General features: G+C 39.5%; 1 protein-coding gene across 1 annotated transcript; it reads right to left on the bottom strand.

Moving 5' to 3' along the window:
• Positions 1-5,053: 5,053 nt before the first annotated feature.
• agpat5 (1-acylglycerol-3-phosphate O-acyltransferase 5 (lysophosphatidic acid acyltransferase, epsilon)) lies at positions 5,054-20,878 on the bottom strand. The gene is made up of 8 exons (XM_061690481.1): positions 20,144-20,878; positions 16,398-16,467; positions 16,198-16,313; positions 16,034-16,123; positions 14,965-15,055; positions 12,422-12,583; positions 9,244-9,367; positions 5,054-5,915 (listed from the first exon to the last, which is right to left on the bottom strand). Exons 1-8 carry the CDS (start codon positions 20,360-20,362, stop codon positions 5,690-5,692), a joined length of 1,098 nt encoding a protein of 365 aa, XP_061546465.1. The 5' UTR covers positions 20,363-20,878; the 3' UTR covers positions 5,054-5,689.
• Positions 20,879-21,079: the final 201 nt, after the last annotated feature.

Here is a 21,079-nt window from a genome sequence, read left to right as displayed (position 1 = left end):
TTTTCTTTATTTTTACAATTAATCCAATGCATTTTTTATTTCACATTTTTTTTTAAATTTACAAATATATAATTTATAAACTAAAATAACCAATTTCAACTTAATAACCATTAATTGCTAAATTAATACATAAAGTATTACAGGAGTCATTGATGGTACATTGGTTTACTTGGCTGCTTTTCATACAGGCAGCGTGGATTCAATACCCATTCACTAACAATGTGCGTGCATGTGTGCGTGCGTGAACAGCTCTCTCTGTACGTGCACGGTGACCGACTAACGACCAGTCCAGGTACCTGTGACCCTAAACAGGATAATGGCTTTAGAAAATGGGTGAATGGATATTTCAGGACTCTTGATAATGTACAGTAATTGCTCTGTGTGCTGGATTAAAGTACAGAATGGGCCATATGTGGCACACAGGCCATACTTTTGCCATCCTTGCTTTAGGGACAGACTGTATAGTAATGTATTTGAGGACATTAGAAATTATGATTGTCCCTGATAGGTAAAATGTTTTCAAGACTATGGGCTAATTCAACTCTTTCAACAATGTGTTTAACAGTCACTTGTATTTGTGAAAATAACAAATCGATCAATTTACTGTACTTCAGGGCACTTCTAGACAAACAACCATTCACACTCACACCTATGGACAATTTAGAGTCTTCCATTAACCCAACATACATGTTTTTGAAATGTGGAAGGAATAAGTACCTGGAGAAAAAACCAGCAACCTCCACATAGGAAGGCCGGAGCAGAGTTTCAAACTAAGAACCACATAACGTTTGAGTCAGATGAGCTACTCACTTGTATGCCATGCTGCCTCCACAATAAATTAAGCATTTCTTAAAACAAACAAATAACTGACACACACTAAGAAAGTTAATGGAGCATGGAGAAATGGTGCATTTAACAGTGTCTTCAGAGGGCAGAAACACAAACTAACTGATCAGTCCAGCCAGCTGAGACACAACACAGAAATGGGCAGAAAAATAGTGATCATCTGGGACTTTTGCATTTTTGTCACACTCAGTTACACACACACACACACACGACTCTCTTCAAGGGGGGGACACTTTATTTCACTCATATACCCAAACCCACAACACATCCAATCTGCATATATTCAAAACCTGCAAATCGTATCACATTACAGTGCAAAATAAGCCACTATGAGTGTAGACTGTGATCGCAGAGGGCCGCTGAACGCCTCTGTGATGTCGACACAGCAAAGACTCACTGAGGTCCTCTGGATGACGGACAAGAACCCGCTCCGCCAAGAGAAGGCACACGTTTGCACAGAGTTGGCATTTTTAAATGCGGTCTAGAGAAAACAATTCCTGACAGGATAAACATTCTTACAAAATATCTGAAAAAGATCATATAAGAACGAGGAAGATGACTGAACTGAGTGAGGTATTGCAGCGCGGTGTAAAAATTTGAGATTCACCTTAAAATAGACTCCTGACTAACTCAGAGACTGTAAATGTGCAAAGTGACTTTTGGAGAAAGAATGCACATGTACAGTAGAACATAAAAACTATTCACAGACAGTGGTTAGCTGTGTACTGTATATACTGTAATACAAATGGCTTTGGATTTGCATGGCTTTGTAAGCTTTTTTGCTTTAAGCAAGGTAGATCTTATGTGAGGAGTAACTTGGAAACAAAAACATTTAAAAGTATAAATTGAATAGATTCATGACAAATGGCATACCAACAGGGCTGGCGTTGTTAAATTATTGCTTAACGTAAAACAGTACATTGTGGCAAAGACAAGTTTAGCAATTTACTTTTGTTTTTAGTTTAAAGCCATATTTTACTAAAGGGAACATGTTTTCCTACCATTTATAAAGCCCTCTGAGGGCCATGCGAAATTTATGAACAGTGGCGTGAAAAAGTAGTTGCCCCCTTCTCAAACTGTCTCGATATTATACACACACACACACACACACACGGTACGGGAAGTATTCAGAGCCCCTTAAATTTTCCATTTGCTAAAATAATTTAAGCTATTTTTTTTCCTCATTAATGTACACAACCTGCACCCCATATTGAGAGAGAGGAAAAAAAACAATTGCTGAAATTTTTGCAGATTTATTAAAAAAGAAAAACTGAAATATCACACAGCCATATAAGTATTCAGAACCTTTGCTGTGACACTCATATTTAACTTGGGTGCTGTCCTTATCTTCTGATCATCCTTGAGGTGGTTCTCCACCTTCATTGGGGTCCAGCTGTGTTTGATTATACTGGTTGGACTTGATGAGGAAAGCCACACACGTGTCTATATAAGACCTTACAGCTCACAGTGCATTGCAGAGCAAATGAGGTCAAAGGAACTGCCTGAAGAGCTCAGAGACAGAATTGTGGCAAGGCACAGATCTGGCCAAGGTTACAAAAAAAATTCTGCTGCACTTAAGGTTCCTAAGAGCACAGTGGCCTCCATAATCCTTAAATGGAAGACGTTTAGTGCCAGAACCCCTTCCTAGAGCTGGGCGTCCGGCCAAACTAAGCAGTTGGGAGAGAAGAGCCTTAGTGAGAGAGGTAAAGAAGAACCCAAAGATCACATCACACTAGAACAACCAACCATCACTGCAGCCCTGAAGTCTCTCCTCAGTGCAAGACACATGAAAGCCGCATGGAGTTTGCTAAAAAACAAAACAAAACACCTGAAGGACTCCAAGATTGTGAGAAATAAGATTATCTGGTCTGATGAGAGCAAGATAGAAATTGTTGGCCTTAATTCAAAGTGGCATGTGTGGCGAAAACCAGGCACTCGAAGGAAAGATGAACGCGGCCAAGTACAGGGATATTCTGGATGAAAACCTTCTCCAGAGTGCTCAGGACCTCAGACTGGGCCAAAGGTTCGCCTTCCAACAAGACTATGACCCTAAGCACACAGCTAAAATAACAAAGGAGTGGCTTCAGAACAACTACGTGACTGTTCATGAATGGCTCAGCCAGAGCCCTGTCTTAAACCCAATTGAGCAGCTCTGGAGAGAGCTGAAAAAGGCTGTCCATCAACATTCAGCATCCAACCTGACAGAACTGGAGAGGATCTGCAAGGAGGAATGGCAGAGGATCCTCAAATCCAGGTGTGAAAAACTTGTTGCATCATTCCCAAAAAGGCTCATGGCTGTATTAGCTCAAAAGGGGGCTTATACTAAATACTGAGCAAAGGGTCTGAATACTTACGGCTGTGTGACATTTCAGTTTTTCTTCTTTAATCTGCAAAAATGTCAACAATTCCGTTTTTTCCCGCCGTCAATATGGGGTGCTGTGTGTACATTGAGGACATTTTTTTTTACTTAAATGGTTTTAGCAAAGGGCAGCAATATAACAAACTAAAAAATTTAAGGGGGTCTGAATACTTTTCATACCCACTGTATATTGCAATGTTTCCCCACTTTAATGTTTAAGATCATCAAAAAATGTAAATATCAGACAAAGATAACCCAAGTAAACATAAAGTTGAGCTATTAAATAGTGATTTATTAAGGGGGGGGGGGGAATATTAAACGCTACCTTGCTCTGTGTGATAATTGCCCCTGAAACCATTCTCAGCAGCAACAACCAAAATCAAGTGTTTTCTGTAACTGCCAATGAGTCTTTCACATCTCTATGGATGTATTTTGGCACTATTTTGGCTTAAGAAATGGCTTTGTAACACTTTCCAGACTGATCGATGTAAATGTATTTCTCATTTGTTCTTTAAATTCTTTGGATCGTAGAATTTTACTGCAGCTTTTTGCGATCTTTTGGCCAAATTCATTTTGTGAGACAGGTTCTATTTAAAAGCGGTTAGAAAAATGGATGGATGGATTTCTTGGTTAAACAGGACTGGATGTAATCAGGCTTGGGTGTCATCAGTGAAAATGAATTCAGCTTTCCCAAAAATGTGATGAACCACAGTTAATTCATGATTTAACAAGAGGTGAGGGAGGGGGCAATTACTTTTTCCACACAGGGCCAGGTAGCTTTGAATATTTTTTATTTTTTTTGCATGGTGGGCCAGATGTTCTCAGGGTGTGTATATGACCCACTGGCCTAAGGTTCTGCAACTCTGCTATAGTGGAACAATTTAAGTGCTGGCAAGCATTCACAAGATTTCTCTCTCATGATGCTTTTACTTGTCATCTTCAAATTTTTAAAAAACATAATGCATATATGGCAAAAAGTGCAGCAGGGTAGGGGGCTAAAACCCTCCGCAGTCGCAAACTACAATTATGTTGCATTCGTTGCACACCAAGTCATTTGAATGTACAGTGGAACCCAAAAGTAGAACGTCCCAAACGTCAAACAATTTGGAGTTTAACAAAATGTTCTGGAAAATATGTGGTGTGAAAGTTTTGTGCAACTACAGCATCTCAAAGATTAGCTCCATAAGGATTTTTGGGTGATGCCGCCACAGAAGGGTACCAGCAATGGCAAAGAATGAGCATGTTCATAAACATTACAAGGCTCTGGAGATTTAGATTAGGTGACGTCGTCGGTCACTGCCAACTTTGGGCTTGTGAACCCCTTTGAGACTCTTTTGTGATTAAGTGCTATACAAATAAACTTGACTTTGAGCAACATAGGAAAGTGTCTAGCTTACCAAGTCCAATATCCATCCATTTTGTATAGCACCTATCCTCATTAGAGTCAAGGTTGAGCTGGAACCAATCACAGCTGGCTTCGGAGTCAGAGGCGGGGTAAACCCTCGACTGGTCGCCAGTCGATCGCAGGACACGTCTCGACAATCATCCAGTCACATTGACAAATATGGACAGTCGTCAGTGACCCTAATATGCATTTTAAGGAGTGTGGTAGGAAGCCAAGTACTAAGTCTAATTAATTTAACAGAGCAGATTATATAAATATATATATATACAACCTATTTGCACTCCATTTTTCAAATCATGTGTTGTTTTCATTTTTTTTCCTGTTATTATATAGTAGTTCTATATACCTCTGATTATGTATATACATATGACAACAAAGAAGGGTAAAATCTTACTTAATACATTGCTTGTATGGTTAAAAGTTTGATGATGGCGAGTCTTGAATGAAGAAACTCTCCTCACATTTATTCCTATAAGGGCAATAATTGTTGGGAAATTACAACATCTTGTAGGTCGACCAGTGTCAAGGAGCAGATGGTGTTGGACTTTAAAGGTTCCACTGTAACGACAGGATGGTCAACGAGAAGAGCAGCAGAAGTGCACAATGAGCAACGTGGCAATTTGCATATGGAATACTGAAACACATTTCATGAACTACATGAATCATATCAGTTAGAAGAATGACTTCAGTTTGCCTACCAAACAAGGGTAGAAATTGGCCAATGTCTGCTAGAACAATAAGGAGCATGCAAGGATACACGTTTGGCTGATGAGAGCGAAGTGGGTAGGGGAGGTGGTGGGTTGGTTATGAGACTATTTTTAGCTTGACTGAGGAATTTCATACAATTTATTTTGAACAAATCCACTGTTGTTTCCCCAAAGCCTGATAATTCCAGGAAACAAAAAGTACCACAACACGAATAATTATTTGCATGGCTTCAGCACAGTGAGCCGCGTGTGGTGTGGACGTGCGCGCCGACTGCGTATTTGTACTGTATGTACCACAGCACTGCTTCTGGAACACAACCTGTGTGGGAATACTGAAACATGGCATCGCTTTTGCACATCGTCAGGCGTGTGTTAAGGAAGCGTATTGACCCAAAGCCAACCTAGAAGAGTCCCATACACCCAGATTCTCCAGTACATCTTCCTGCCGGTGTCGGTCAGCAGCAGAGGCAGCGTCAGGCCCCCCAAGACGAGCACGGCCGGGAGGGTTTTGGAGAGCCCCAGGGGGGAACGTCTGCCCTCCCCGGGGAAGCTGCATAGTTTGCGTCCGTTGTCACGCTCGTAGAAATCCGCCAGCAGCCTTTGAAAGGAGAGACGTGTCTGAGGAATTCTTCTTCGCATACAAAAGAGGTTTCAATTTAATTTAACACTTCAAAATGCCTTCTTATCATTATATTGAACCAGCACCATTTGCACATCTTGTGATTATGATGCATCCATTAATCACGGGGGAATCAAGGAAATGGTTGAAACATTCCAGGATGCACACATCTATCTGATCGGCATAAATGATTGAATAGCTTGTTAGTATTCAGCCAACTTCTGCATCATTTTTTTTCTCTCTCATCATCATACTTCTTTTTCAGTATATTGTATCGCTTTGAAATATCTTGCACTGTCTTTTGCTGCTTTAACCAGTGAATATCCTCACTAGGTGATAACCCATCCATTTTCTACAGTGAGTTTGGGAAAAAGGCAAACTACACCCTGGACTGAAAAAATATAGACAGACAACCATACACATGAGTGGAGAATTTAAGTCTTCAATTAATCTAACAAGATATTTTTTTTTGTGTTTTTTTTTTTTTTTTTTTTTTTTTAAGATGTGGGAGGAAGCAGGAGTACCTGCAAGTAACCCACAAAGACAAGGCAAACTCTACACAGGAAGGGTGCAACCAAGATTTGAATCCCAGAACTGTGAGGCGGACGTACTAACCATTTGTCCACCGTGCCGCTCTACTCAATAGTCTTATCCTACCGCAGAATCCGGCTATCAAACTATCATATAGCAACTTAATTTGAGCAAAGGTCCCGCAAGCCAGGAAAGTGAAGACATACATTCTACAATTTCGAACAGAAATCCCACTTCGAAAGACTCAACATTTAAACACAAACACCCACAAAGGCGGGATATTTCCGGAACTGGGTGCTTTTACCCACAACACGGTATCCACAATCAGATGGAATTAGCGCCTCGTGTGATGTATAAAAGGTTTGTTGGACAGAGACGACTGCTTTCGACACACCCTTTGCAGCTGTACCTTACAGCAGGTGTGGGCAAACTTTTGTGCTCAAGGGCTACAGGTGATTCTTAAATGGGACAGATGGGTCATTCATAGTTGAGGGGAAAATAAAACGTAAAAGTAAAGTTAAAAGGTGTATGTAAGATATCCATCTATTTTCTATACCTCAGTGGGATCACGCGTGAGTTGGAGCCTATCCCAACTGAATCTGGGCGAAAGGCAGTTTACACCCTGGACTGGTCACCAGCCAATCACAAGGCACATATAAACAGACAACCATTCAAACTCACTTTTCACTTTTTTGAATTTTCAGTGAACCTCGGAAGCATGTTTTTGGAATGTGGGTGGAAGCTGGAGTACCCACAGAAAATGCATGCGAGCAAGGGGAGAACATGCAAACTCCACACAGGAAGGCCAGAGCCAGGATTCAAAAACCCAACCTCAGAACTATGAGACGGATGTGCTAACCACTCCATCACCGTGCTGCTATCGAAGATGCTAAGATGAATACATTTTTTAGTGAAATTATTAAAAAAAATAAAAATAAAATTGAAACATGTTGAATGTATACATTTACTATTATCTTAATTGTATTTTTTTTTTTAAATACAACCAATTATTTGATTAATACATTTTCCAATTTTAAGAAAAAAAAAGGGCTAAATGAGGGCGGAACAGTGGACAACTGGTTACCACATCTGCCTCACAGTTCTGAGGACCTGGGTTCAAATCTGGCCTCGCCTGTGTGGAGTTTGCATGTTCTCTCCGTGCCTGCGTGGGTTTTCTCCGGGCACTCCGGTTTCCTCCCACATCCCAAAAACATGCATTAATTGAAGACTCTAAATTGTCCGTAGGTGTGACTGTGAGTGCGAATGGCTGTTTGTTTGCCCACCCCTGCCAAACAAACACACACACACACACACACACACACTACTACCTCTGCAGGCGGCTTTATTCCCAGAATTTTGTCTCGCCCCTTGTGCCATTTATACCGAAGAGCGACATAAAAAGGTGAGAAAAACGGTTTCCATTTGTGGGCCAAATTTATTGAAACGGCAATGGTTTCACTACAAGCAGTCTTTTTCTTCCTTACACAGTCCCTTTCCAGATTGATAGGCTTGCCTCCTAAAAGAGGTGATAGTAAAAAGTACTTTGAAATTGGAGAAGGTGATGCACTCTCACTATGGCTCGGAGGGAAAATTCTCTACAATTTGTGTCGGGTTTTAATGGCTACTGTCTATGTGGAGTTGGAAATTATCTAATTTAAATTAATTTTAACCAGCCATATTGTTTCTGTTGTCACACTGCTGATGACATTAATGCTTGCCTACTGTTTATTTTGTTGACTGAAAACAATCTAACAAATAAATCGTGAATTAAAAATTATTTAAAAAATAAATAAATAAATAAAAATAAAATAAAACAAAAAATAATATAAAACACCAGATGCTGAAGCTGTCACACATTTAATTATTTGATTGCAGGTTGCCGTGTCGCTCTGTGAAAAGCGGACACAGTTGTGGCAATAACTTACTTTTGCTTGGTTCTGTTAAAAAGCAAAGGCTGATTTTTGCCAGCTTTTGATGCCAATATTTTGCAGGATCTGAGTGTTAAATAGGCAAGTGTTGAGCGTGTGGGCCAAGAATGATCGTGGATTGGAAAAAAAAAAAAAAAAAATGTAAAAAGGGGAAAAATTATAATTTTGAAAGATGCACATGTATAGTGAATATCAAAGAACAGTGCATTAATCTTAAATACAAATTTAAAGGTTTGCCATTTATTGTAGTTTGCAAAAAATCTTGGCTATATTATGAAATATATTTTACTATAATTCAATTTAAAAGCTGTATATTTTGTGTTGCACAACAATCAGAGAACAAGTGGAACTAAAACCAGAAACATAAATACACCCTGATGGATTTATTACAAAACCTTGAGTTTCCTTTTAGAATCAATATTTTAAAAAGCATACTATATCATACGACACAATATGAGCCATTGAATGGAAATACTTATCAATATGCATACACAAAAATTTGTCTAACAAATTAATTTAATGTTGCAAAAACTAGTAATGAAGGTCAAGCAAAATCTAAATTAAAATTGATAAAAAATGGTAATTAACAAGAATTCCATCATAGGTGAGTCTAACCATCATCAAAACTCAGAAATGGATAAAAACCTTCCTTTTCGACGTGACTTGAGTCACTTATGTAAAGCACTGTGTTTGCCCATGTTATTACTGTATAGTGTTTGCGCTTGATGTTATGTTCGGGTTGACGGTGACATCAGACAGACAGGACCGGATGCTTCATTGGGGAAGCGTGTGAGCAAAACATGACTGCTGGTTTGCTTATTGATTAAATTTATCACATGCACACTCACCGGTCCTTGATTTCAAAGCGCTCGTGCAGCCACCTGCGGAAGAAGAGCGGCTCGAGAGGAATTTCCTTGATATCCACGCGCTCAAAGTGGATGTGGACTCTTGGACATTCTTTGCACAGGAATTCTGCAAAGAAAAAAGAAAAAAAAAGAAACATTAATAAGGAGACTAAACAAAAACAGGAAGAGGCTTACAGCAAAGCGGCACGTAAAAAGTGAGTCAGTTGCTATTGCATGCAGGAAGGTTGTGCACCATGTGGTGTTGCTGGCTGTAAATGGAGAACAATCAAAGTTGGATTAGCCCAATTGTAGAAGAATTGTATTGAATCACACCTCCAAAGAGGGACTTGTCACCTGGGAAATCAATGAGGGAACATCAAAGAAACTGGGCTCTTCACAGGTAAAAAGCAGGGGAAGTTTCATCTAGATTCAGAACTCCCTCTGGATCCTAAGTGAACAAACGTAATACGATAAGACAGAGGTACAAATAATGACTAGCTCATCTGATGAGATGTGACAGCACTACAAGTGTCTGAACATGTTAAATGGGATTACTGTACTACTATTCAGAATCAGATCCTACTGATTCATACTCATAATGCTGTTCATTCAAATCTTATTCATCCAGATCACGTTTGACTTTGGACCAGAGGTGGGGTATACCCTGCACTGGTCATAGGGCACGTGTAGACAAACGACAAATTCAAATTCACTCTGGACAAGTTGGAGTCTTCAATGAACCCCAAACGCATGTTTTTGGAATGTGGGAGGAAGCCAACGTGCCCGGGGAAACTCCACACAGGAAGGCCTGAGCTGACGTTCGAACCCCATAACACAGAATTGTGAGGCGGATGTGGTAAGTACATACATATGTGGGTAAATTATTATTATTATTTTTTTATGGATCGCTTTTTACAGGAAGGACTCACAATGTGCTTTGCATGGTTCAAATACAGTCTTACATATATCAAAAATACAGAATAAATGTGTGCAGTGGCACCAATCACTCGGCCACTGTGCAGCCCTTCATTCAAATCAGGCGTCAGATATTTCATTATGTAAAAGATGGGATTTTTTTTTTTACAAGAAAAAAATCTAGGTGTACCCACATACAGACCAATAAAGAGACATTGTGCAAGTAAACCACTAGCATTTTCAGTCTCAAGTCAAATAAAATCATGAGACAACACATAAAGCGCCAGAAGTAACAAAGCAAGTGTGAACGCGCAACGCTACACAGGAATCCCCTGAGAATTTAAACTTCCTGTTTCCACAACAGCCAATCGTATCCGGAAAACTTAGTGCAGCGGCCAAGAGGGGAAACCTAGTCGAAGTCAACAGCAAAAAGCCATTTTACTTCTAGCATGACATGAAATATGGACTGTGACTACACACTGGCAGCTCAGTGAGAGTGGAGGGAAAAAAAAAAAAAAAACATTCTTGGACCTTTCTTTCATGGGGTTGCGGCATGTGATTTTGAGTTGTAGGGCTACTGACCATCCAGTGGATGATGGCCTCTGTGGACTTGCAAGACCTTCAAAGCAATACAGAAAATTCCAACCTGGGTGAGGAGTGGTTCTGCCAAAAGGTCCATTGATCCACATGCTTTGAAAAAACACCTGAAACACTGTTCTCAGGACTGACTGACATTATGACCTTCCACAAGTCACACTGTCTTCTGATTTTCATACTTAATTTATTTATATTTATTTGTAAGATAGTCTAAATATAAGTATTTTCTGATAAGAATGCATAATATGAATGCAGATAAATTGTATAAGCTTTATTAACATGTTCCGCTTTCAGCGATCATACTCATTCAATACTGATGCAAACAATCTAATAATTTTGTACCATCAAAGTTGTTGGACAAAAGAATCAGGTTCCAATAAAGTGGTAGGCATTCAATCAGAGTGGGAATGAACATAGTAATTTCAAAATCTGAGAACTGTGACCATTATTTGTACTGTAGTTTCCAATACCCGTAACGAGCATGGAATTCATTCATAAGCGGTACAGGAAAAAAATGCCACTCTCAACGTGACTTAAGTTAGGTAAATTACAGGTATGACCTAAAAATGTTAAAAGCATATCCATCGATCCATTTTCTGAGCCGCTTATCCTCACAAGGGTCGCGGGAGTGCTGGAGCCTATCCCAGCTATCTTCGGGCAGGAGGTGTGATACACCCTGAACTGGTTGCCAGCCAATTGAACTGGTTGCCAGCCAAACAACCATCCACACTCATATTCACACCTACAGGCAATTTAGAGTCTTCACTTAACCTACCCTGCATGTTTTTGGGATGTGGGAGGAAACTGGAGTGCCTGGAGAAAATACACGCAGGCACGGGGAGAACATGCAAACTCCACACTGGCGGGGCCGGGGTTTGAACCCCAGTTCTCAGAACTTTGAGGCAGACATATTAATTTGTTTTAAATAACAATATTTTGAAGTAAAACCAACTTTGTTTATTATTCTTTGATTAAGACCTCCTATGCCTGAGTCATGACCGCACAGTGTCTCATTTCACATATCTCCTGTCAAACAACCAGTCACATTCGCCACACTATATCAGGAAGTCCGTGAGGAGAAGGTGAGAAGGAAGTTGTACCCTCTTTGATCCGTTTGTCGCTGTTTATTCCTTACAGTGAGGGGATGTTTTTTTCTAAACACTGCTAGAGCACTCGCTGAATCACTGCAAATCGCAATAATGAAAAAATATCCAAAACAGGGAGTCATGCTGTTTACAGGGAGCCGCCAAACAGCAGTAGGTAAAGGTTGGCTTTGTGATTCATTCCTGAGGGCCTTGTTAGAAGGTTGAACATTGCCGAATCGATCGTCCAACACCAGCATGATTGTGGAAACACTGATTAACAAAGAATGCTTGGCAGCTGTTTGAAACCGGCTGTGAAAATGAAAGTGTATCGCATAATAACCAGTATTTACAGACAGACTTTACTTTGAGGTCTCCAGATAAGTAACGACTTTGTGTAGCAATTACGGCTGTAAACTGTAGGATAACGCAGGTAATTCAACTCAATAGTAGGGTCGCAGTCATCTGTAGATTCCTGCTTAATAAAGAGAAGAGTCCAATAATTTGCATTCCGAAAGCTACTTGAATATCTACGTAACCATTAGATCAAATGAGATCAAGTGATGATGAGAAGCAACCTAATATACCCGGCATTGAAGGCGCTGGTTTTCTTTGGTGGTCGGCACCGAGCGTTCCTTGGTAGGCCACCGTGATGTCATACACTGCATCCAAGTAGCCGCTCATGGTCTCAAGGGCAACGTGAGATGCTTTCATTCGGGGCGTTAGTGTGTGTCTCAGAACAGCCAGCCCTACAGAACAAGTTCAATGTGGTTTTAAATCTCTTGCAGCAGATCAAAATATTCACACATTTAAAAAAATGAATTAGTAAAATGGAATCTTCAAAGTTGAACACAATTCAATTGCATGATGCTGATTGACTTCCAAGTTGTTCCAAGTATTTTCCCCATAACAATGTTATGTAATGTGTGTGTCGTGATTGCCTGGCAACCAGTCCATTGTGGAGCCTGGCTTTCCTCCCAAGTCAGCTGGGTAAAAGCCAGCTCCTTGCGACCCTGAACAGGAACAGTGTAAGATGGATGGATGATGTAATGTGAATGAATTTTCACCAAATTTAAACTGTCCCAGCAAACAATTTTGTGTTTTAAGCAACATTTCAACATTCCAAACTGTCATGGAAGTATGAAAGAAAAAAAAAAGGGGGGGGGGGGGGGAAATAAATAAATAAATAAATAAATAGAAAACTAACCCAACCTGTTGGCGAGCTTCTCATTTCCATGCAACTCATCAGCCATTATGTTATCAGCCACAAGTGTGAATGTTTGCATGCAATTGCTATTTTATTGTTTATTTGTACTGAGCATCTACAGGTGTTCCATTTCTGGTTGAATTGTTAATATCACACTTCCTCTTTACCCTTCTGTGGTTGCATCAAAAATATTCTTAAAAAAAACATACTTACGTCTCAACAAGATGGTTTTTGAGGTTCCGGAATTTTTTTAAAACTCCAAATCACAAGACTTTCAGGGATGTTAGACTTGCCCACTGTATTGCACAAATGACGTTATGATTTTTAATGACTGTGTTTTTGTTGTTTTTCCCAAGTTAGCAAGGTTACACAATAATTACTCAATCAACATTGCGGAAGTTCGGGGCAGGGGCTGAAGAACCCATTAAAATGTTTTTTCTTGTTTCAAGGTATTTTTCTTAATTTCTAATAACTTACATTAATCTTGATACCTGCATTTTATGACAGGTTGTTCAGGCTCGAGTTTTCTACAGTCTACAGAGTACCATTCTATTTAGCACAATGACTAGAGAACACAGTAAGTCAATGAAAATGCTTGGACTGAGAGAGCACTTACTGTGCAGTGCTTTCAGTGTGGAGGTGGCATGCTCATCTGCTCACTAATACTTCACTAATAGCAGATAATGTCATGTGCACGTCAGCTCCTGTGAGTGAGTTGGATTAATGGGGGAAGGCAATATTTAAAACTGGGACTTGGAGATGCATTTAATTTCAGCAGAGAGGGTGGGGATAATCCTGGTGCCTCATCGAACAGGATCAGATGAAATGTGCTGATGCAGAAAATCCAGCAACACGGAAAATGTCCCTGAAGTCACACAAACGAAGTAAATCTATTTTATCAGACAACTTTCCTTTTCATTATTAATATTATCATTATTATTGTCAGTAGTGTGAAGGAGAACTGAATTTACTGTTGTTAGGCAATCCCTATTGCAATAGATTAAGAATAGCTTTTAAAATACTCCTCTTTCAAAGTTCCCAATACTTTGCTACTTAATACATTGATAATGGATTCTGAACAAGAGGGCACCAGGTAAGTGCCGACCTCCATAAATTAAATCTGTCATGTCATTTCTTGTGACACAAAATGTAGTAGTCGTTATTGCTACCCTTTCAAGTTTTGTGAAAAATTAGCCTGCTACTTTTATGAAAAAAAAAATACTGTATACATACATAGTTAGTGAGCAGTTTTTTATTTTTTATTTTATTTAAATGGTACCAGTAATGGCGAAAAGGAAAAATGCGACGATGACCTTAGAACCCTTTATGTATGTGATATTGCAGTAGTGTAGCAAATTAAAGTGGTATAAATGCTGTTCATTAGAATATGGCTAACACTACAAAAAGAAGCAAACTGTAATGTACGCCACATAGTCAGCAGTATTTTGTCATGGGAAGGTTAAGTTTACAATTTCTGGTTTTCACATTTTACAAAGAACACCAGGTAACTTTTTTTCAACATTTCACCTATTTTAAGCATCATCATAAGGTGAGGAGTTTTATTACACAGCTGTTTCTTTAGTTTAAACAGGGCCTGCATAGTTAATAAAGGTGACTATTTTGACTCTGGAAAGGATTATTTCAATTGCCATAATTTCCGACTGGAAAAACAGTATAAGAATTCTAACGAATTGGAGGTCGACCAGCCAAAACGGATTGTGCTGAACCTTAAAAGGTTCCACTGTAATTACTGTAGTAGGTAACGATAACATCTTATGCACTTATATAGTAAAGGTTTACAGTATGTCAGTGATCAAACAGTAGCTTGCACCAATGACCAGAGCTCTTCGTCAGCTGTTTACAGACTGCGTGTGTCATCAGCATGCTGCAGTGCAGCGTTGCGGTTTGCTGTCAAGTCAGTACCTTCTTTAGTAGCAAAGGCCTGACTGTCGGCGATAACATTCTTGAGCTCGGGATTATAGCGTGTTCCTTCCGGGAAGATGACGAGGTACATCTATGGGTAGAGAATATGTTAAAGTAAATGATTTAACTTTTGACTCTTGGGGCAAAAAGTGGGTCGCGGACAAAAACATAAAATTGATCCATTACTATTGCAAGTGCTCTCAATGTCTATTGTGGTCCCCAGGGCAATTTGTGTACACACACACATACACGCACACACAAAAACTACCCCATTCAAACCCAGGAAAAAAAGCAATCAGAACTTTCTATGCAATAAAATTAAAATTAATTCCTCTAGTAAAGGAGACCTCAATAGGCAGACAATGATGGGAATCCACTAGACCTTCTATACAAACGCTTGCATTTAATGTAACCAGCAAAAATATTGGTTAATTGTTTTGATTAGGTTTAACGAGCCCTTCCATTCCAGTGTAAAAATCATCAATAAATAATTATGTAACACTGTCAAATTTTAATTTTATTAATTTCATTTAACAGTCAGTTGATGAAAACTAAATATTTGGGACTGGATTATGAAAAATGCTATATATGTTATGATATCCTGGATGTTGGCTTGAAGAAATTTTCTTAACTTTGGACATCATTAATTTTTAATTGAGGAGCTCTGATCTAGTAGATTTACTGGCAACAAAATACTATGTCTGTACTTAATTACAATGTTCCATGATTGGTGTGGTTGCTACTGCAATTTTTATGAAGGTTCTTTAGCTTTGATGAATGTAATATATATATTTCCTTGAATTGGGGGGACGGGGGTGAGGGAGGGTTGGAGGGGGGGTCAAAGTGCATATCCATTAAAGTGGTTAAGTAGAGTGCATTTAGCAATGTGTCGAAATAAAACTCCATTCCACTGTGTGAGTCATGGTGTCAAGTGGGCCACTGGTTCCACACACCATGTCCTTCTCCACATCAGAGTGAAGCGAACAAGATCCCACACACTGGTCCAGCATAAAACTCCGTGTTGACAATTTAGTCTGACATCCAATTTCAGACTTTATTGTCGACTTACTGGTGCTCCTGACTGATTCTGAGAGACAAGTTTCTTCTTCATAGCCTCTTCGTTAAACCTGGCACTTCGTTTCACATAGATCCCCCCATGCTGACACAGAAAGAGCAACGTCATGACAGCTGCATACAATCAAGACATTAAAAGCACTCACACAGGAGCATTACCTGAGAGAAATACCATCCGTAGAGTGGAAGCCACTTGAGTCCATCTTTAAGAACATATCTGACGTGACCAAGGGCACTCTGTCTTATCGCCAACATGTCAGCAATGATCCAGTCCACTACCAAATATATCAAGAGACTTATTTCCAACTGTGTGCCAGATTAGATTAAGTTTAAGGCACATGTATGTACATTTGGTTTACCTGTACACTGATGATTGGACAGATAGATTACATTCTCTTTGTTTTTTGGTATATCTCCATATATGATGATCTAAAGTGGAAGGAGAAGGAGCAGATTAGCATTTGTTTTGCAAAATAACCCAAGTGTAAGGCTCACACTGCAGCTGATGAAAGACCACGAGGAAAAAGTAGTGCTCATTGGTAACTTAACGGCTGAAAGAGTCGTTTGACCCCCAAAGTATTTGTGGGAGGGTGTTTAAAAAAAAAAAAAAAAAAAAAGAAAAACGTAAAAAAACGTGGTAATAATACATGTATGACAGGCATCAACATATCAGTGACAGGTGGAAACCTCCATGTCTAAATTTGTTCAGTTTCATATTTATTATTCATTAATTTTCCGTACGACTTATCCTCACTAGGGTCGCGGACGTGCTGGAGCCTATCCCAGCTGACTCTAGGCGAGATGCAGGGTATACCGTAAACTGGTCGCCAGCCAATCGCAGGGCACATATAAACAAAAAACCATTTACACATTAACACCTACGAACAATTTAGAGTTTTCAATTAACTTACCATGCATGTTTTGGGGATGTGGGAGGAAACCGGAGTAGCCAGAGAAAACCCATGCAGGCATGGGGAGAACATGCAAACTCCACACAGGCCAGGCTGGATTTGTACCCCGGTCCTCAGAATTGTGAGGAAGATGTGCTAACCGGTCGTCCACCGTGCCATAATTATTATTTCTTTATTTTTTTTACAAATCTATTGTTTTGGACAGTTATTTTTAACAAATTAATGACCAATCAAAAGTGTTGAAAATGTTTTTTAACCCAAGATGAAATGTTAATGGCTCAACAAACATGCCGTTTTTTTTTGGTTTCCTGAAAACTTAACAGTTTTGGAGATGCAAGCATTTCGCCCGTTGCCAGCAATATCCTTCAGCACACCTCACTAGACTTCAGCCACTATCAAAAGACAAAATTTTACAACTTGCTTTTTTCCCTTTGACATTTAGTGAAACCTTTTTTGAGAAGAGGACATTGGTAAGACAAAAAGAACATAAGACCGACTGTAAAGTAAGCGGACTGATTTAAAGCAGAAAAACACTACACCGCTATAGTACTTTTGTCCACTGATAGTGTTTCAATCTTGGACATGATCAGCAATAGCCCTCTGGATGACTGAATGTTTAATGTTGTTACCTTTGTTGTGTGTTTTTGTTGGGAGGTTTGTTTTCCCATATTTTCCTTCATTTTCATTTCATTCACGTTACAGGACTCTCAGCTGGAGCTGGTATTTACAGTATCAGCTTTGATTTGCATATTCTATGACTAGTGTGCATTTGAGTCCCATCTGTTTGGGCTGTTTGAGAAGGAAGACCTACATTGGTACAATAACATCGAGCTGCTGACTGATTAGCTGCCAGTTGGTTGTCACATGATCAAAATCAAGTAGTGTTGTGCGTGTGTTGTGAGTGTGTTTTTATTTTTACTTGTGTGACATTTAAAAAAATGTGTGACATGCATCATCGACATTTCTAACGGCCTCCTTATCAGAATCATCTTTATTTGCAATGTATGTCCAAAAAACACACAACGAATTTGTCTCCGGTAGTTGGAGCCGCTCTACTACGACAACAGACAGTCAATTGACAGAGAACACTTTTGAGACATAAAGACATTGAAGACATTGACAAAAACAGTCACTGAGCAATAAAGGGTTGCTAGTTATCTGGTAATGTGTTTAAAAGGGTTTTGTCTCTATAGGAATGCTTGTATGGGCAGCACGGTGAATAAGTGGTCACAGTTACCAGGTTTGGAGTTTCCTGTATTCCATTTATATGTTCTCCCCATGCTTGTCTGGGTTTTCTTCAGGTACTCAGGCTTCCTCTCACAGAAAAACATGCATGGTAGGTTCATTGAAGATGCTAAATTGTCCATTTGTGTGAATGTGGGTGTGAATGGTTGTTTATCTAAACACATGGATAAAATTGGTGGTACCCCTCTGTTAATGAAAGATAAACCCACAATTGTTGTGGTTGAATAAAAAAATAATGAGATAAAAATTTACTGAAAATTAACCAATCAAAAATCAGACATCGCTTTCGAATTGTGGTTGTAAAAAAAGTAAGAGTTGATGTGCCTTCCCAAAAGGCTACATGCACTTTTGTCTCATCTGTCCAAAGGACAGTCTATCTGAAGCTTTGTGGCTTGTCAATTTGCACTGAGGCAATTTGCAGACTCACTTTTTGATGGTTTGCTTACAACAGTGGTGTCTTCCTCAGTCGTCTTCCAGGAAGTCCACTGGCTCAAACAATGACAGGTAGTGAGATCTGACACTGATGTACCTTGACCTTTCAGTTCACCTTTAACTTCTTTGGGGGGTGTTCTGGGCTCTTTGTATTGTATTGTTTCATTTGTACTAGCCATCTCTTCAATTTGTCATCCATTTCCTCTTGTGGCGACATCCAGGATGGTTTGCTTCAGTCTCGCTATGCCACTTAAACTTCTGAAAACTATGTGCAACTGTACATCAAGCTGCTTAGAGTTGGTCTCACAGCTTTATCTTCAACGTGTTTGTCTATAATAATCTCTCATCTCATAAGACAACTCTCTCCTCCACTTTCTGTGGTCTACATTCAGTATGGTACAGACTAGACCATGTTACCAAACAGCACGGTCCTTGAAAGTGACACACTGACTCATTACAAATTTGAAGACACATAATGCTAATTAGAGGACACATCTTGTTTATATGTCCCTATGGTCAAACTATTTTCAATCGTTTTTAAGGGTAACACCTTTCTGTCTAAGCCCGAGTCATTAGTTTAAAAAAAAATAATAATAATAAAAACAATTCTGTTGAACCACAATTCAACAACAAAATTTCCATTAGGTAATGTTCAGTACTTTTGTTTTTAAACTTGCTATTACTTTTATCAGTTTCAAGTTCTTTCAGTGACCGCTGTGTTTTATTAACAAAGTATCGACAATTATGTTGATGTGTATACGTGCCCTGAGGATGGCTGACGACCAGTCCATTGTGTACATCGGCTATCGACCCTCGTGAGGATAAGCAGTATAGAAAATGGATAGATTGAAGCTTGTTTTTCCTCCATTCACACTGGCTTCTTATCACTCATAGCTGGAGTCAGTATTTAACTTTTTGTGAAGACAGGAATTAAATTTGCATATTCTTTGACTGTTTTGCATTTGAGTCCATCTGCCTGTCCATCCAGTTTAACAAGAATTTAAGATGTACATTGATACAATTAACTTCTCTAGCCGTTGACTTGTAAACTGCCAGGTACTTCTCACGTGATCATAAATGAGTGTGCCGTTTTGATTTGCATTACTGGTTTATCGCATTTGTTACTTGTGTGACAGTGCTTGGAATGAATACATCTGCATTTATAACTAGCCTCCTCATTCGTCAATGAAGTTTGGAGTGTTCAGAAAGTGTTTTATTACTGGAAGAATGCTTGACTTCTGGCTAAACTAGTATGATAATTCCTGGTACTTAAAAAAAATGCCTGTTAAGTTACTAAAGGTTTAATAATGGTCGTAGTTTTGACTGTGGAAGGAATAATAGTTAATGCACTCTACATGTGTGGCCACAAACTTCAAAGTAATGCAAACTTTCTTAACTGGTTCTGTTTGAAGACACCTAGAATCTCAATACATTTCGAAGCATACAACACTCATTTTATTACCCACAGGCAGCGCTCATTTATCAGTGCAGGTGGCACAGCCATAACTCATACTCACCTCCACTCCCGTGTAGTTCTCGAAGAAGAAGAGGACCATGCTCTGGTAGATGCAGTACAGCCTGTCGTCTAAAGTGTGGTAAAGTCTGGCAGGTAAAAGAGTGGAAAGGAAGCGCCAGGCCCCCCACGAGAGCAGGTAAACCGGAGCGGTCCCCAGCATGACGGTGGCCGGAAACCAGTACCGCAGCGAGTACGTGTGCACGACGAGAGAGAGCAGCATGTTGCCACCTCACAACTCACTTAACACACAGAGAAACAAAAACTTCCCGAATGTTTCCTCTGGCCTGCTTATTAAAGCACACCTGCCTGCATCAATCAGCATTAGAAAGGAAATCGAGTGAGGAGCAGGCTAAAGCTAGCTTTAACCTTGTGTACATGACTCTCTTAGCCGAGCCGGCAACAACTATTTTCCCATGCCGGCATACAAAACAGAATAAATTATCTAAAGCTATATGTTTTAAGTTATAGAACTAAAAGGACATACCAGAGCACGAGTGGCTCTACTGTACAAGTTAGTTTATCCGTTAGCCTACTGTACAAACTCTAGTAAGAAAACTAGTTTTGAGATAAAACGCAGCATTGCAACGTGGTAGCGTAAACGGGTAGTAAAGCTAGTCCAGGTGTTAGTTTAGCGGTTACGAGCGGGTAGTAATAATAATAATAAAATATCTTAATATAAACTAGTTGTTGCCTCTTATCGGTTAGCTGTTTTGACCTAGCTTCCTTCTGGCACCAAATGTCATACACACCTCCCTACGCAACCCAGATGGATATCATTGGTCCAATCCGTTGGTGGGCGTTCCTAATCTTAAAGGCCAATACAGTACTGCATTACCACATAACACCAACTATACTTGCGTTTTGTAGTTTAATTTTTTGTTGTAGCCATACATTTTAAAGATTTACCTCAACGGTATTTTATTTCTGTTGCACTTTA

This window comes from Phycodurus eques, chromosome 11 (genome assembly GCF_024500275.1).
Source record: "Phycodurus eques isolate BA_2022a chromosome 11, UOR_Pequ_1.1, whole genome shotgun sequence".
Lineage (NCBI taxonomy): Eukaryota > Metazoa > Chordata > Actinopteri > Syngnathiformes > Syngnathidae > Phycodurus > Phycodurus eques.
This window is presented reverse-complemented; position numbering and strand designations above follow the sequence as displayed.

Bases quoted from the DNA above. Each gene is read 5' to 3' on its own strand.
- agpat5 (XM_061690481.1), bottom strand. From the start codon at position 20,362: ATGCTGCTCTCTCTCGTCGTGCACACGTACTCGCTGCGGTACTGGTTT. The intron at 16,124-16,197 runs GTAATGCTCCTG...TTTCTGTGTCAG, and splicing joins ACGGATGGTATTTCTCTCAG to CATGGGGGGATCTATGTGAA. The intron at 12,584-14,964 runs GTACTGACTTGA...CTTGTTCTGTAG, and splicing joins GGCCTTTGCTACTAAAGAAG to GGCTGGCTGTTCTGAGACAC.